This window comes from Procambarus clarkii, chromosome 10 (genome assembly GCF_040958095.1).
Source record: "Procambarus clarkii isolate CNS0578487 chromosome 10, FALCON_Pclarkii_2.0, whole genome shotgun sequence".
NCBI lineage: Eukaryota > Metazoa > Arthropoda > Malacostraca > Decapoda > Cambaridae > Procambarus > Procambarus clarkii.
The window spans coordinates 27,997,557-28,016,239 of record NC_091159.1 but is presented as its reverse complement, the minus strand read 5'-3'; the positions used below and the strand labels follow the sequence as shown (position 1 = coordinate 28,016,239).

Below are 18,683 nucleotides of genomic sequence, written 5' to 3'. Positions count from 1 at the left end.
CACATTTGCATAGTTTTTATGATAGAGCCGTGGACAGTATACTGGAAAGAAGACGGATGGGTTGACTAAATTTATCAGGGGGGGGGGCAGGCTTTTGGCAGTCCCCACAAGAGGTTATTATGGAAGCTGAAACATTCTGGAGGGATGACAGGAAGACTTCTGACATGGATAAAATATGTTCTGACAAAAATGAAAGATAATCAGAGGCAATATATAAGACAGGAGCAATGTTACTAGTGGAGTACTACAGGGTTCAGTTCAGGGCCCAGTGATATTCTCTATATAAAGATCTATCTGAAGAAACACAGAATTATTTTAAAATGTTTGCTGATTATTATCAGGAAAGATAAGAGACTTAGATAATTGTCATACCCAATTGTCATATTTTGTCCAGGTCCAGATGACCTGGACAAAATAAATGTACGCAGCAACAAGTGGCAGATAGAATTTAACGTCAATAAGTGTCACGTTGAGGAATATGGAATAGAACAACGGCGCGCGCGCGCACACCTGCAAATAATGTGAAGAGGCTTCAAAGAATTTGGACAAAGAGATCAATGGATAGTTGTGTCATCTGAGGATCACATAAAAGAAATTGTGCGAGAGAATATGCCGCGTTCTCCAAATTCAGAACCGTTTTTAAATACATGGACGGTGAGGAAAACTACAGAAATTGTTCAAAACTTTTGAAGTTATCACATAATTCCATGCACCACCCTGCTGGAAGTTAGGGGAAGCCTCTCATTGGGTACAGCTGGGAAGCCTATTTGTCACTAAACTCCTTGCAAACCTTTATAATTTAAGACATTTGATTTTATGCTTGACGTGATGTGGATTCCGTGCCGGTGGTGCATATTTAAGTATTAGTCTAACAAAGGCTGTGCAGAATGCCTGACTTTGGCTTCTAAACGACAGACTAATGTTTGTAAGTTTGGTTGCTGCTGATGTCACCCTGTTGTGCGCGCGCCCCTCCTGGTGCAATTATATTCACTCCTAAATCTCTCCATTTCCTGTAGCTGCCTCCATGTTATGATGCAGACACCTCCTAATCTCCTTTCTCATTTTCCCCATCATCCTTACCTTACACTTCTTGGGATTGAATTCTATTAACAGTTTGTACACTTCTGGAGTTTGTCAAGGTTATCTTGTAACTTTTATGCGTTCCTCCTCCTCGGTTTTTACATTAATCAGCTTTGAAGGTGTTCAAACACTGCCATGTACGGGCTCACTCCCTCGGGTAGGTCGTGCACTTGACCTAGGAGCCGTAGTGGTTAACCAGGACCAACCCTCTGGGAACGCTGTTACATGCCTCCAGCTCCAAACATCTTTTGTGACTGTGACTCTGTTTTCTGTCTTTCAGGTACTCCTTCGCCCAGGTAAAGGAGTACCATTATCAAGTCATTACACGACTTGATAATGGTCCAAGAAATGTATATTCTTTTATTTTATTTTCACATTTGTGATTTATTGTCTAGACAATGATATACTGAACCCAATATTTACTATATGTTATGTAATTATAACGAGCGATAAAACTCATTAGTAAGAGTTATCTTAAAAAGTAAGATAAAACTTACCCTGTCCACGGAGGACAGAATATATGTGGAGTTAGCATTGTACATGAATGACAAGAGTTCGTAGTGAAAAAAAATAAACTTAAAGGCATGGCCACCGCCCCCCCCCCCCCCCGGGGTATACAACCCCGGGGCCCAGGAGAGAACTATTATCCCCCGGCACCACACACAATGATCACTATACACAAGGCTGGCAGAGTTTCCCTGACCTTAACACACCCTGACACTGCCCACCAGTCACTCTCCATCCTCAAAATTCCCTAACCAGGCTATTCCCCCCCCACCATCCATTTCTTCTGGTCATAGAGAAAATAGGCCTAAAGTACAAGCCATGAGAACTAAGATCCCACACAGAGATACACTGCCACACTTTGCAGCTTCGTAGACAACACAAGAGTACTGTCCAGTATTGGTAGCTACTTGGGAGTGACAACACCGAAATGAAAAGTGTTGTACCACAAGGAAGCTGCCTATCACCACTTTTATAACATATATACACCTGACCCGCCCCATCCCCACACCTGACCCGCCCCATCCCCAACACGGGGAATATCCACACCTGACCCGCCCCATCCCCAACACGGGGAATATCCACACCTGACCCGCCCCATCCCCAACACGGGGAATATCCACACCTGACCCGCCCCATCCCCAACACGGGGAATATCCACACCTGACCCGTCCCATCCCCAACACGGGGAATGTCCACACCTGATTCGCCCCATCCCCAACACGGGGAATGTCCACACCTGACTCGCCCCATCCCCAACACGGGGAATGTCCACACCTGACTCGCCCCATCCCCCAACACGGGGAATGTCCACACCTGACCCGCCCCATCCCCAACACGGGGAATGTCCACACCTGATTCGCCCCATCCCCAACACGGGGAATGTCCACACCTGACTCGCCCCATCCCCCAACACGGGGAATGTCCACACCTGACTCGCCCCATCCCCAACACGGGGAATGTCCACACCTGACTCGCCCCATCCCCAACACGGGGAATGTCCACACCTGACCCGCCCCATCCCCAACACGGGGAATGTCCACACCTGACTCGCCCCATCCCCCAACACGGGGAATGTCCACACCTGATTCGCCCCATCCCCAACACGGGGAATGTCCACACCTGATTCGCCTCATCCCCAACACGGGGAATGTCCACACCTGATTCGCCCCATCCCCAACACGGGGAATGTCCACACCTGACCCGCCCCATCCCCAACACGGGGAATGTCCACACCTGACTCGCCCCATCCCCCAACACGGGGAATGTCCACACCTGATTCGCCCCATCCCCAACACGGGGAATGTCCACACCTGACTCGCCCCATCCCCCAACACGGGGAATGTCCACACCTGATTCGCCCCATCCCCAACACGGGGAATGTCCACACCTGACTCGCCCCATCCCCAACACGGGGAATGTCCACACCTGACTCGCCCCATCCCCCAACACGGGGAATGTCCACACCTGATTCGCCCCATCCCCAACACGGGGAATGTCCACACCTGACTCGCCCCATCCCCCAACACGGGGAATGTCCACACCTGACTCGCCCCATCCCCAACACGGGGAATGCATCACTTATGCACAAGACATAACTGAAACCTGCCCATCTCGACAGCCAAAGACGCTACTGGCCAACAAAACTCAAGACGGTAATAGAAGTCATAAAGAACTGTGAAAAAAGCAATGGAATTTAAGTACCAACAAAGCAAAGTTAAAAACCCTACACATTGTATAAGGTAACCCGGAGGCCGGACCCTTGACAGCCCAGCATACTGGTGTAGGCAGGACACAACACCAATGCAAACTCACGTCAAGGACAATAAATAAAGCAAAAGAACATATGACATCTGAGGGGATTGTGCAACGTTAGCCCGAACACCCGGCAACACCGGTCCACCTGCACCTAGAATACCCTCAAGTGTCTGGTAGAGCACTATATTGTGCTTGGTAGATCACTATATATACATCGCTGTATAACATCTGACAGATCACTAGTGTGTCTAGTGGATCAATATTGTGTCTGGTAGTTCGAAGTGTGTGGTAACTAGCTATAGTGTCTGGCAGATCACTTAGTGTGTTGGCTAGATCGCTATTAGTGTGTCTGCTATACACACTATAGTTCCCACCACACATTCCCACACACCACACCATATACACACTATATGTTCCACTGTCAACAGTGGAACAACAGTTACAGCCCCGGTCCTGTGCCAGGTAAGTCCACTACGGGCTCACCATAGCCCGTGCTACTTGGAACTTTTGTTCAGAGTAGCTGAATCTAAAACAACAACAGTGGAACAAGTCACTCCCAGGGCGACCAATAGTGCTGCAACACAAAGAGCAGCGAGCAGCAACACCCGTCCGTCGTCACTGGTGTCTGATAGATGACTACACTGTTGTGGCTGTTGCTGCTGGTTGGTCACTTGAGCCTCACGTCTTGACAAACATGATGGTCGCAACACACGCTAAATAACTCCTTTGAGACGGTGAAGTACTAAGCCTTCCCGTCTTCCTCCCTGCCGGCTATCACCTTACTGCCTAGCATCGCTAACTCAGCCGGTGTAGGACAGAGGACAATGTATATAATCCAGCTACCATTGTATGACCATGTCTGCGGTAGAACACACCCTATGGGGCAGGGCCACCCACCCATGTGTGGGGGGCAGACATCATTATATCTGTAGGAGCTGGGGCTCTCCTCTCCCCAACAACCCCCCCCCCCTTATCTCCCACAGACCTCCCTTCCCCCATCTTCCCCATCACCTCCCTCCCTCCCCACATCTCCCCCCATCACTTCACCCCCCCCCCCCCCCCGTCCATCTGAACACCGAAATGTATGCCTTTTTAACGAGCTAAAATAAATGTCGCTTGCCTTGTCCTCGTCGTAAGTTATAGACCAGAAAAAATGGAATAAAAACCATTTGGCGGAACATAGGAGCTGCGCCCAGTATGATGGGCTGTGAAGCCTCGTTAATTATATTCCGCACTACCAGTCTCTCCCGGGGTGACGGGTATGGCGCTCTCAGTCTTGCTGGATACTTCTTACGGCTCTCATTATTATAACACGTGACTCGCCTTGCTTCTATATATGTACTAGAAGGTGTACATGTGTACTAGAAGGTGCACATATGTACTAGAAGGTGTACATATGTACTAGAAGGTGTACATATGTACTAGAAGGTGTAGCTGGCGGTGCCCGGGTCCGGTCCGCCGCCGCCTCTCCTGTTATACCACTGGCAGCGTTCATTAGGTATTGTGTTGGTGGTGGTAATTAACCTGAAGTTTTACAGAAGTAAACATGTCGTGACTGGTGTTAGTGGCCTGAGAGCTCTCCCTCTCATAACACAGTCAACCTTACCCTATACTGCCCCCTACACCACCACAGCTCAGCAGTTTTACTGCCAGTAAAACCCAGTTGACCATTACTGCTCGCTGAACACAGAGGAACTAGTATACTGTTTATGAATTGGTTCTAAGTCAATCCTCCCACGATTCTGTCAGAGCGAGTGTGTGTTTTTAGCGTGTGTGTGGGGGGGGGGGAGGGTGTCGTGTACTTACCTAGTTGAACTCTCCTACTTGTGCTTGCGAGGGTTGAGTTTCATCTCTTTGGTCCCACCTCTCAACCGTCTATCAACTGGTGTGCAGATTCCCGTGCCTATTGAGCGCTATCATATCTACATTTGAAACTGTGTATGGAATCAGCCTCCACCACATCACTGCTTAATGCATTCCACTTAACTAATCTGACACCGGAAAAATTCTTTCTTATGTTTCTGTGTCTCGTTTCGATACTAAGTATCCACCTGTGTCCCCTTGTTCCCATACCTCCCGTGCTAAATAGTTTACTTGGTTGATGGGGTTCTGAGAGATCTACTCCCTAAGCCCGGCCCGAGGCCAGGCTTGAATTGTGAGAGTTTGGTCCACCAGGCTGTTGATTGGAGCGGCCCACATACCCACCACAGCCCGGTTGGTCCGGGACTCACTGAAGAAAACAATCTAGTTTCCTCTTGAAGATGTCCACGGTTGTCCCGGTAATATTTCTTATGCTCGCTGGAAGGATGTTGAACAGCCGCGAACCTCTGATGTTTATACAGTGTTCTCTGATTGTGCCTATGGCACCTCTGCTCTTCACTGGTTCTATTCTGCATTTTCTTCCATATCGTTCACTCTAGTACGTTGTTATTTTACTGTGCAGATTTGGGACCTGTCCCTCCAGTATTTTCCATGTGTATATTATTTGGTATCTCTCTCGTCTCCTTTCTAGTGAGTACATTTGGAGATCTTTGAGACGATCCCAATAATTTAGATAATTTATCGCGTTTATGTACGCCGTATATGTTCTCTGTACTCCCTATATTTCAGCAATCTCTCCTGCTTTGAGAGACGAGAAGCAAGCAAGGGGGCCTGACTGCTGAGTGGACAGCGCTCGGGATTCGTAGTCCTGAGGTTTCCTGTTCAATCTCCGGTTGAGGCGGAAACAAATGGGCAGAGTTTTTCACCCTAATGCCCCGGTTCACCTAGCAGTAAATAGGTACCTGGGAGTTAGACAGCTGCTACGGGCTACGTCCTGCGGGGGTGTAACAAAAAGGAGGCCTGGTCGAGGACCGGGCCACGGGGACGCTAAGCCCCGAAATCATCTCAGGATAACCTCAATATAATCGAGGGATAACTAAAGGAGTACCTAAAGGACAGAACATTAGGCATTACAGTGAGATAAGCTTACAAGTTTGAGGGTTGTAAAGAGTGGCGCCGAGGTCGGTGGTGAGACCACTAATATTGCTAATGTATGTTAATGATATACTGGAGGAGTGAGCTCATACAGGTCAATGTTTGCACGCGATCATAAGGTAACGAGGAGTGTAAACACCGGCCAAGACTTGCACATGTCTTACGGGATGACCTTGACAAACTCCATCATTGGCCAAACAAATGGTTGTTGGAGTTCAGTTCCAACAAGTGTAAGGTAATGATGGTGGGAAAAGAGTGAAAGGAGACCACAAGGTATTTACATTGTAAACTTGGGAGAGCAACTTCAAGAGTCGGAGAAGGGCAATTGTTTGAGAGTGGATATAACCTGCGTCCACAAGCAATTACAACGTCGTTGTTGTTGTTTAAGATTCGCTACTTGGAACAAAAAGTTCCAAGTAGCACGGGCTATGGTGAGCCCGTTGTGGACTTACCTGGCACAGGAGCGGGGCTGTGGATGATGAATTACAACATCAGAATAGTTCAATTATAACACAACAGCTAAAATAATGTTGGTAGGTAGGGCATATAGCACTATACTCCCCTGTATAGTCACTGGTTGGTAAATTCTTCAAAGTACTCCCCCCCCCACCACCGCCACCATCACCGTGGGCCACCCCCCACACCCCCACCACACCTCCCCCCCACCACCCACCATGATGGATGGCCCCCAGGGGAGGGGGGGGGGGGGGGCGGGAGCCAGCAAGGTAACCACAGGTAAAGATACACTTGACTATTCATAAGGTTGACTCCCGCCTCGCCCGCCTCTATGCCTATATGGAGAGTTTCGCCATCAATTTATATTAGCGTAAATCTGTCGGCCAATTATGCCACCTTAGGCCTACCTGGGAGTTTAATGTGTGTGTGTGTGTGTGTTTGTGTGTGTGTGTGTGTGTGTGTGTGTGTGTGTGTGTGTGTGTGTGTGTGTGTGTGTGTGTGTGTGTGTGTGTGTGTACTCACCTAATTGGGCTTGCGGGGGTTGAGCTCTCGCTCTTTGGTCCCGCCTCTCAACCGTCAATCAACTGGTGTACAGGTTCCTGAGCCTATTGGGCTCTATCATATCTACACTTGAAACTGTGTATGGAGTCAGCCTCCACCACATCACTGCCTAATGCATTCCATTTGTCAACCACTCTGACACTAAAAAAGTTCTTTCTAATATCTCTGTGGCTCATTTGGGCACTCAGTTTCCACATGTGTCCCCTAGTGAGTGTGCCCCTTGTGTTAAATAGCCTGTCTTTATCAACCCTGTCGATTCCCTTGAGAATTTTGAATGTGGGGATCATGTGTGTGTGTGTGTGTGTGTGTGTGTGTGTGTGTGTGTGTGTGTGTGTGTGTGTGTGTGTGTGTGTGTGTGTGTGTGTGTGTGTGTGTGTGTGTGTGTGAGCGCGCGCGTGTGTGTGCGTGTATTTATAGACGTACAAGAGCACGTGTACACATAGGTAGGCTTATTTAATTATGAAGAGTATTATGCAAACAAGCAATCTTTATGTACACATGTAGGGTGTGCTCGTGTGTACACGTCCACACACCTACACCCCCACACACTCCTACACCCCCCACACACACCTACACCCCCCCACACCCACCCACACCTGTACACCCCGCCAACACCCACCCACACAAGGGAACAAACAGGAATGAGAGAGACAGACAGGAGACACGTGGACAAGACAGTCCACGTGGCAGACAGTACAGAAGGAGGCCATAATGTACACAAGAGGGCAAGACAGTAGTACACAGTATGAAGGAGAGTGGTGGTGAAGTGCGACAATCACATAGCGCTCAAGGGTAAATTGCCCCATAAGCACATCAGGAGGGAGATGAGGGAACGACCAAGTGATCAGCCTATACAGAAGGTAGGGAAGGGTGGGGGGAGGGGGGGGGGGTCACACGGAGATGGACAAGCTGGCAAAGAGCTTAACAAACACCTTCCAGGAAATTTTCAAGCCTGACCCTAACCTGCTACTAGCCCTAAGGGAAGAGACCCCCCCCCCCCACCCCAACAGCAGAGACTCGCGGAAATGATAGAAACACGAGAAGAAGCAACTACAGGAACTGGATATGACAAAAAGCTGTAGGGTCAGACAAGATAGCCCCTTAGGGTCAGACAAGATAGCCCCTTAGGGTCAGACAAGATAGCCCCTTAGGATCAGACAAGATAGCCCCTTAGGGTCAGACAAGATAGCCCCTTAGGGTCAGACAAGATAGCCCCTTAGGGTCAGACAAGATAGCCCCTTAGGGTCAGACAAGATAGCCCCTTAGGGTCAGACAAGATAGCCCCTTAGGGTCAGACAAGATAGCCCCTTAGGGTCAGACAAGATAGCCCCTTAGGGTCAGACAAGATAGCACCTCATATACTACAGGATGCAATGGACGCACTGTAAAATCCAAAGATATAACATTAAATACCTGTGTAGAAAGAGGGAGCTGCCAGACTGCTGGAAGATGGCTAATGTGGTAGCAATAAACACAGCTGGCAGAAGCCAAGAGCCGCTAAACTACACAACGGTATCATTAACATGCTTCAACCCGCCAGTTACCTCACTGGTCCCAACCACGCCAGTACCTGCTACACTTGTTCTCCCGACCTGGGCTGAGTCACTCCCGAGCTGGGCTGAGTCACTCCCGACCTGGGCTGAGTCACTCCCGAGGTGGGCTGAGTCACTCCCGAGGTGGGAGTACTGACGGGAGAACACATCAACTAGCAGTATACATACACTGGTAGTCACCGTGGCGCAGTGGTAAAACACTCACCCATCGCTTCACGAGCGCTTTGACCTGGGTTCGTATCCTGGCCGAGGATGATTCATAGGGCGCCAATCCTTAACTGTAGCCTCTGTTCACCCAGCAGGGAATACGTACCTGGATGTTAAACGATTTGGTGGGTCGTATTCCGGGGAAAATTAGGATTAAAGACCTGCCTTAAACGCTGTATGTGCTAGTGACTGTACAAGAATGTAACAACTCTTATATATGGAAATAAATAAAATCAAACACATGAAGGTACTCACGTATTCAGCGTTGATGAGAGGCGGCTGGTAGCCCGTAGGGCGGTAGTGGTCTTGCTTGGAGACATCTGTGTGAATATCACCCAGGAAGAGTTCCTTCCTGGCGCCCGTCTTGGAGGCGGCGGCGGCGTCGCGCGGGTGCTGCTGGTGCTGCTGCTGCTGGTGCTGCTGCTGCTGCTGCTGCTGCTGCTGCTGCTGGCGGTGGTGGTGGTGGTTGTGGACGGGGCCAGTGATCTCCACCCTCAGGAGCTGCAGTTCGTGCCAGGCACCACCCAGGCCCCTGGCGCAGTCATCGTCCTCCGTGACCTCGTTGGCAGTGTCGGTGTAGGCCAGGACGGTGTGCGCCTTGTGAGGCTTCCACGGCTGGTGGCGGCACGACCAAATGGACTCATGTAATCATCATCAAAGAATTTGGTAAAGACTGGAATGTGGGGGGGAGCAGGGGGGGGGGGTGATCGAGACGGAGGGTGGAGGGGAGGACGATAATACATAATTGGAAAATGGGGAATTATTAATAATAGGCCGATTTTAAGTCTGAATGTTGATTCTGGAGCAAAGTGTCAAAACTTTGAAAGAGAAACCATGTATCTTGAAGATAACAATACGTACTGAGTGACTTCACACTGACTGTTCAGATGTACTGTACTCTGCGCACAAACACACACACACACACACACACACACACACACACACACACACACACACACACACACACACACACACACACACACACACACACACACACACACACACACACACACACACACACACAAGGACACAGAGACAGGGAGGAGGAGTGGCACTACTAATAAAGCGGAAATGGAAGTTTGATGAGCTGGAAAATCCGGGTACCAATGAAAGCACGAGCTTCATACATGGAACTCTGACAGTGGATGGGAAGAAGATTGTAATCTTGATACTCTACAATCCCCCACCAAACAGTAGAAGGCCCAGGCAGGAGTACGAGGACAGCAACAAGACATGTATAGATGAACTGCAGAGGGCAGCAACTATAGCGCATAGAATGAGAGCGAAGCTGCTGGTCATGGGGGACCTAAATCACGGAGAGATAGATTGGGAAACGAGGAATCCCCATGGCGGGGAGGAGACCTGGGGAGCGAAGCTGGTAGACGTTATTGACAGGAATTTCCTAACACAGCATGTGAAAGAAGATACTAGGGAAAGAGGAGGGGATACGCCCAGCCTATTAGATCTCATTTTCACCCAGAATGTAGAAGACATCGAGCAGTTGGAACATGAAATACCACTAGGAGCTAGTGACCATTGTGTCCTAGTCTTTGACTACATGATGGAGCTTAAAATTGTGACCAAAGGACAAGAGGTCCGGGAAAAGAGACTTGATTACAGAAAAGGGGACTACAGAAGGATAAGGGACTACCTGGGAGAAGTGCAGTGGGAGGAAGAACTTAGAGGAAAAACAGTGCAAGGTATGATGAACCAAGTCATATTGAAATGCAAGGAGGCTGAAGAGAGATTTATTCCAACAATAAAGGAAAAAAAGCAGGAGGGAACAGAATAACCCATGGTTTAATAGACAGTGTCAGGAAGCAAAGGTGAGAAGCAGGAGGGAGTGGAGGAAGTACAGAAGACAAGGGACAGAGGACAACAGGATTAGATGTAACAGAGCTAGGAATGATTACATTAACATAAGACGAGTGTCGGAAAGAAATTATGAGAATGATATTGCAGTCAAAGCGAAAAAGCAACCTAAATTACTACATAGCCATATAAGAAGGAAGATGTCGGTAAATGACCAAGTGACAAGACTGAGGAAAACAGAAGGGGCATATAAAGAAAGCGACAAGGAAATCTGCGAGGTACTGAATGCAAAATTCCATGGAGTGTTCACAACCGAGCCTGAGCAGCTCCCATTGTTAGAAGAGATTACCCAAGATGAAAGACTATCAGATATAGAGGTGACAGCAGAGGATGTAATGAAACAGTTGACAACACTGGATGCAAATAAAGCTGTTGGACCAGACAAAGTATCACCGTGGATACTTAAAGAGGCAGCGCAGGCTCTCAGCGTGCCTCTGGCAATGATCTTTAATGAGTCACTTATGTCGGGAGAATTGCCCAGTTGCTGGAAGGAGGCAAATGTCGTACCGATTTTCAAAAAAGGTGATAGGGAGGAGGCACTTAACTACAGACCCGTATCACTGACAAGCATCCCCTGCAAAATACTGGAAAGAATAATTAGGCTAAGACTTGTTGAGCACCTGGAGAGCATTGGGTTTGTAAACAAGCACCAACATGGGTTCTGGACAGGGAAATCATGCCTAACAAACCTTTTAGAATTCTATGATAAAGTAACAAGGATAAGGCAGGACAGAGAAGGCTGGGCAGACTGCATATTTCTTGACTGCCAAAAGGCCTTTGATACAGTACCGCACATGAGACTGCTATACAAACTTGAGAGGCAGGCAGGAGTAAGCGGAAAGGCCCTAGTATGGGTGAAGAGGTTCCTACCTAACAGGAAGGAGCCAGAGGGTAATGGTAAGGGGCGAGAAGTCGGACTGGCGAACAGTAACAAGTGGAGTACCTCAAGGATCGGTGCTGGGACCAATCCTCTTTCTAATTTACGTAAATGTTATGTTTACAGGAGTGGAATCATACATGTCAATGTTTGCGGATGACGCAAAATTAATGAGAAGAGTTGTGACAGACGAGGATTGTAGGATCCTCCAAGAGGACTTAAACAGGCTGCAGAGATGGTCAGGGAAATGGCTACTGGAGTTTAACACCAGTAAATGTAAAGTTATGGAAATGGGATCAGGTGACAGGAGACCAAAGGGACAGTACACAATGAAGGGAACTGCCTACCTGTAACGATTCGAGAAAGAGACCTGGGAGTGGATGTGACACCTAATCTAACTCCTGAGGCACATATAAGTAGGATAATGACAGCAGCGTACTCTACACCGGCGAAAATTAGAACTTCATTCAGAAACCTAAATGAGGAGGCTTTTAGGGCGCTTTACACTGCCTACGTGAGACCAGTCTTAGAGTATGCCGCGCCATCATGGAGCCCCCACCTGAAGAAACACATAAAGAAACTGGAGAAGGTTCAGAGGTTTGCGACGAGGCTTGTCCCAGAGTTACGAGGGATGGGATATGAAGAGCGGCTGAAGGAACTGAACCTTACGACACTAGAGAAAAGAAGGGAGAGAGGAGATATGATAGGGACATATAAAATACTCAGGGGAATTGACAAAGTAGAAATAGATGAAATGTTCACACGTAATAATAACAGAACGAGGGGACATGGGTGGAAACTGGAAACTCAGATGAGTCACAGAGATGTTAGGAAGTTTTCTTTTAGCGTGAGAGTAGTGGAAAAATGGAATGCACTTGGGGAACAGGTTGTGGAAGCAAATACTATTCATACTTTTAAAACTAGGTATGATAGGGAAATGGGACAGGAGTCATTGCTGTAAACAACCGATAGCTGGAAAGGCGGGATCCAAGAGTCAATGCTCGATCCTGCAAGCACAAATAGGTGAGTACAAATAGGTGAGTACACACACACACAAGGGGGGCCTCGTAGCCTGGTGGATAGAGCGCAGGACTCGTAATTCTGTGGCGCGGGTTCGATTCCCGAACGAGGCAGAAACAAATGGGCAAAGTTTCTTTCACCCTAAGTGCCCCTGTTACCTAGCAGTAAATAGGTACCTGGGAGTTAGTCAGCTGTCACGGGCTGCTTCCTGGTGTGTGTGTGTGTGGTGTGGAAAAAAAAAAAGTAGTTAGTAAACAGTTGATTGACAGTTGAGAGGCGGGCCGAAAGAGCAAAGCTCAATCCCCGCAAAAACACAACTAGTAAACACACACACACACACACACACACACACACACACACACACACACACACACACACACACACACATACTGTACCCAAGATTTACTCTGTAATGAAACACTGTTGTGATATAAAGCTTTATCATTACAACTTGGAGTCATAAAAGTTCTTCAGTCGTCTTCCGTGGTGGAGTTCTCAATCATCAAATAATTAGTGGAACAGCTCTCTAGCCCTGAGGAGCCCCTCACAGAAGCTTCTCCCTAAAAGTACATATAGGTGAGTAAATCTCTGAAAACCCCCACCGGCGCCCAGAATGGCTGGACGTGGACCCATATATTTCGTTGGACTCTGCTGCCAGGGACTCCATAAATATTCCAGATAGACAACATTGCTCTCCACAACCCAGACTATCATAACCTGAGTGGACGAGACGCTGCCATTATGGACGTCCGTGGTCTGGGACACCCCAGGGGGACGGGTGTTAGGGCGCTGAAACAGGCAGGGAGGGAGGGAGGGAGGGAGGCAGAGAGGGAGGCAGGGGGGCAGGCAGGGAGGGAGGGAGGCAGGGGGGCAGGGAGGGAGGCAGGGGAGCAGGCAGGGAGGCAGGCAGAGAGGGAGGGAGGCAGGCAGACAGGCAGGTAGGGAGGCAGGCAGGCAGGCAGGCAGGCAGGCAGGCAGGCAGGCAGGCAGGGAGGCAGGCAGGCAGGCAGGCAGGCAGGCAGGGAGGCAGGCAGGCAGGCAGGCAGGCAGGCAGGCAGGCAGGCAGGCAGGGCAGGCAGGGAGGGAGGGAGGGAGGGAGGCAGGCAGGCAGGCAGGCAGGCAGGCAGGCAGGGAGGCAGGCAGGCAGGCAGGCAGGCAGGCAGGCAGGCAGGCAGGCAGGCAGGCAGGCAGGCAGGCAGGCAGGGAGGCAGGCAGGGAGGCAGGCAGGCAGGCAGGGAGGCAGGCAGGCAGGCAGGGAGGGAGGCAGGCAGGCAGGGAGGCAGGCAGGCAGGCAGGGAGGCAGGCAGGCAGGCAGGGAGGCAGGCAGGGAGGCAGGCAGGGAGGGAGGCAGGCATGCAGGCAGGCAGGCAGGGAGGCAGGCAGGCAGGCAGGCAGGCAGGCAGGCAGGCAGGCAGGCAGGCAGGCAGGCAGGCAGGCAGGCAGGCAGGGAGGCAGGGAGGCAGGCAGGCAGGCAGGGAGGCAGGCAGGCAGGCAGGCAGGCAGGGAGGCAGGGAGGCAGGGAGGCAGGCAGGGAGGCAGGCAGGGAGGCAGGCAGGGAGGCAGGGAGACACATACTGTACAGTGCTCACCTTGACAACTTTGCCGGGGCAGGAGGCGTTGACAGCGGCCGCCAGCAGAGCAGCATCACCGTGGGTGTGGCCCACCACCTCCACCCTGAGGAGAAACACCAACCATGGTTCACTCTTCTTCATAATCCTCAGTGTGGACCATGGTCCTGGCTCATAGTGTGGTCTATGGTCCTAGCTCATAGTGTGGTCCATGGTCCTAGCTCATAGTGTGGTCCATGGTCCTAGCTCATAGTGTGGTCCATGGTCCTGGCTCATAGTGTGGTCCATGGTCCTGGCTCATAGTGTGGTCCATGGTCCTGGCTCATAGTGTGGTCCATGGTCCTGGCTCATAGTGTGGACCATGGTCCTGGCTCATAGTGTGGCCCATGGTCCTGGCTCATAGTGTGGCCCATGGTCCTAGCTCATAGTGTGGTCCATGGTCCTAGCTCATAGTGTGGCCCATGGTCCTGGCTCATAGTGTGGCCCATGGTCCTGGCTCATAGTGTGGCCCATGGTCCTAGCTCATAGTGTGGTCCATGGTCCTGGCTCATAGTGTGGTCCATGGTCCTAGCTCATAGTGTGGTCCATAGTCCTGGCTCATAGTGTGGCCCATGGTCCTGGCTCATAGTGTGGCCCATGGTCCTGGCTCATAGTGTGGTCCATAGTCCTAGCTCATAGTGTGGTTCATGGTCCTGGCTCATAGTGTGGCCCATGGTCCTGGCTCATAATGTGGTCCATAGTCCTAGCTCATAGTGTGGACCATGGTCCTGGCTCATAGTGTGGTCCATGGTCCTGGCTCATAGTGTGGTCCATAGTCCTAGCTCATAGTGTGGTCCATGGTCCTAGCTCATAGTGTGGACCATGGTCCTGGCTCATAGTGTTGTAATGACCGCTTACCCTGCCGTAATAACCGCGACCTCTATTGTAATAACCCAATGTTCCCCAGTATTAATCCTGTTATCTTGTGATCTCTCATGATCGTAATATACGCTCTCTGTTGTACATCTCTGTCTCTCTTCACTCAATACCCCAGCTTAACACTGTTACAGTCCAGCATGACCCCTCACTGGACGGCCACGTATATAAGAGGAATATTAAATGAGGAAGATACACCAAGGACAAGGGTTATTAGTTGAAACAATAACAAAACACATTAACACTGCCACCACCTTCCTGACCAACCATACCTGAATGTGTCTATCACCGATCCCCCAGGAAGGCAAGGAATCAGTAACCATGGGACTCCGGGTAATATGAATTACAGTAATAAATTTTGGAAAAATTAGTTTGTTTAATTCCCGTTACTTATTTGAATCCAAGGGCAACTTTAGTATCCATTAATAGTAGGAGAACCTGGGGGCTTCCAATACAACACCTAAAAATGACAAAGAAGCAAAATATATCAAAGGGGAGTTAAGTGAATACCACTGGACAAGCTATACAATTTATTTTATGAAACATGTAAATTAAGACAATTTGAACACATCACCTATTCTATTCCCCTAGAGGCACAATGGATATTTACCGAGGACACAAAACTCAAGTGCTACTATACCTTAAATACCCGCACTACGGCCACGATGTTAATGGCTGCCCTCAGCCCCGAGGATACGGGCTTGCGGCCCTGTTCCTATACACTCCCAAGACACACTGATGAAATTTAGTTTTTCCAACTTATTGCTAGGAAGGATTACTCCTCCCACCATCTAATACAGCCCCAGGGCTCCACCCATTATTTTGGCAATGGCCAACCATTTAACACGTAGGCCTGAGGTCTGGCTCTCTAGGGCCAATAAGGACTTGGCCCTTATCTCAGGCCAATCACCTTCACTGATCTGTCGTGGAAAGCTACATGAATTCCTGAAGATTGAGTCAGCTCTCCCCAGCTAAAGAGAAGGGGGACAAGGCGCGTCTATGGAGCCCAGGCACCTGCGAGCAATGTTTACAAAACTGATAAATTATGTTCAAGCCTGTCTCCTCTAAGATAGCGAGTAGGGACATTTGACTCTGCCTCGTATGGGGAAAAGGCCGGTGAGAGGGGAAGAGAGAAGATGAGAGGGAAAGAGAGGGGATGAGAGGGGGAAGTTGAGTGGGAGAAGCCAAGGTATCCAAGACCACCCTACCCTCAGGTCAACCTCTTGACCTTGACAAATGGGCGACAAGGGGGGGGGAGGAAGAGGAGACGAATGACGGCCAAGGGGAGGGGAGAAGGAAGGAGGGGAGAGGGAGAAGGAAAGGAGGGGAGAAGGAGAGGGAAAAGCAGGGGAGAAGGAGCAGGAGAGGAGGGGAGAAGGGAGAACCAATGAGCTGAGCCCCAGATCAAGGAGAGGGAAAAGCAGGGGAGAAGGAGCAGGAGAGGAGGGGAGAAGGGAGAACCAATGAGCTGAGCCCCAGATCATTACAGTGTGGTCCATGGCCCTAGCTCATAGTGTGGTCCATGGTCCTGGCTCATAGTGTGGTCCATGGTCCTAGCTCAGAGTGTGGTCCATAGTCCTGGCTCATAGTGTGGCCCATGGTCCTGGCTCATAGTATAGCCCATGGTCCTGGCTCATAGTGTGGTCCATAGTCCTAGCTCATAGTGTGGTCCATGATCCTAGCTCAAAGTGTGGACCATGGTCCTGGCTCATAGTGTGGTCCATGGTCCTGGCTCATAGTGTGGTCCATGGTCCTGGCTCATAGTGTGGACCATGGTCATGGTTCATAGTGTGGTCCATGGTCCTAGCTCATAGTGTGGTCCATGGTAATAGCTCATAGTGTGGTCCATGGTCCTGGCTCATAGTGTGGTCCATGGTCCTGGCTCATAGTGTGGTCCATGGTCGTGGCTCATAGTGTGGTCCATGGTCCTGGCTCATAGTGTGGACCATGGTCCTGGCTCATAGTGTGGACCATGGTCCTGGCTCATAGTGTGGTCCATGGTCCAAGCTCATAGTGTGGTCCATGGTCCTGGCTCATAGTGTGGTCCATGGTCCTGGCTCAAAGTGTGGTCCATGGTCCTGGCTCATAGTGTGGTCCATGGTCCTGGCTCATAGTGTCGTCCATGGTCCTGGCTCATAGTGTGGTCCATGGTCCTGGCTCATAGTGTGGTCCATGGTCCTAGCTCATAGTGTGGCCCATGGTCCTGGCTCATAGTGTGGTCCATGGTCCTGGCTCATAGTGTGGCCCATGGTCCTGGCTCATAGTGTGGCCCATGGTCCTAGCTCATAGTGTGGCCCATGGTCCTAGCTCATAGTGTGGTCCATGGTCCTAGCTCATAGGGTGAATCCTAATCATTAGGGCATGGGTATTCCACCGGGAACAGCCGGGTAGGGGGGGGGGGTGAAAGCCTAGGTTTAGGCTCCGGTTGGGAGCCTCGGGACTCCTAGTGGATTCACCTGAATCCCAGGTTACATTGCTTTTCCCGAGTCGTGGCGTAGTGGTCAAGGGCGCTAGCTTGCTAGTACAAAGTGATCGGGTTCGGTTCGAAAACAGCGGAGGAGGGAAGCCTGGTGATGCGACTGAATGAGCCAGCGTCCGCCAATCACAGTAGGAAGTTAGCAGCAAGGTTTCGAGGCCCTTACAGAGTCATTATGAAACTAGGCTCCAGTAAATTTCATAACCATGGGTATATTTGATGACCAGGCTGAAAGAATCATCCACTTAAATAAATTGAAACTATGTGTCAAAGGTTGAACTGGAATTGTCTTCAGTAATTCCAGTCCCCGAGAGAATTGAGGGAATGGTTATTCCTGATGCTCAGAGGAGGAGGATGACCTTCTGCCATCCTTAATTAGTATCCAAGTTAAGCCTTGTCACCCTATGGTCACCAGATCTCGCGCGCACGTGAGCGCACAGTAACTGCATTAAACTGTCATTTGGGTTAATAGGTAGTGGCAAAGAATTGTAATGTGTTGGTCAAGAATGAAGTACCTTTACATACCCTGGAGGAGTTATCCTCCAGGATAACTTATCCTTCTCAAGACGGGACAGCACCATTGATTTAAATAGTATTAACATTGCTGTGGGTTCTGGATTTGAACGTTCTCATAATCCATCCTATCATTTTCCTGGCCGCCGCCGCTATATTTGCTCGGTTAAGTTCACTAAATATCAGGTGATCAGACATCATAATTCCCAGATCTTTTACTTATTGCTTTCCTTCTATGAGTAGGTCCTGTACCCTGTGTTTCGTTAAGCTCATCGTTTCCACCGTACCTAAGTACCTGGAACTTATCACCGTTAAACATCATCTTATTTTCAGTTGCCCAATCGAAG

General features: G+C 49.8%; 1 protein-coding gene across 1 annotated transcript in view; it reads right to left on the bottom strand.

Moving 5' to 3' along the window:
- LOC123745887 (protein APCDD1) overlaps window positions 1–18,683 on the bottom strand; it is a 163,067-nt gene that overhangs the window by 9,174 nt on the left and 135,210 nt on the right. The window contains exons 4-5 of the mRNA XM_045726998.2: window positions 14,454–14,538; window positions 9,351–9,710 (exon numbers count right to left, since the gene is read on the bottom strand). Coding sequence (XP_045582954.2) covers window positions 9,351–9,710; window positions 14,454–14,538 — 445 coding nt within the window. The remainder of the gene's footprint in view (window positions 1–9,350; window positions 9,711–14,453; window positions 14,539–18,683) is intronic.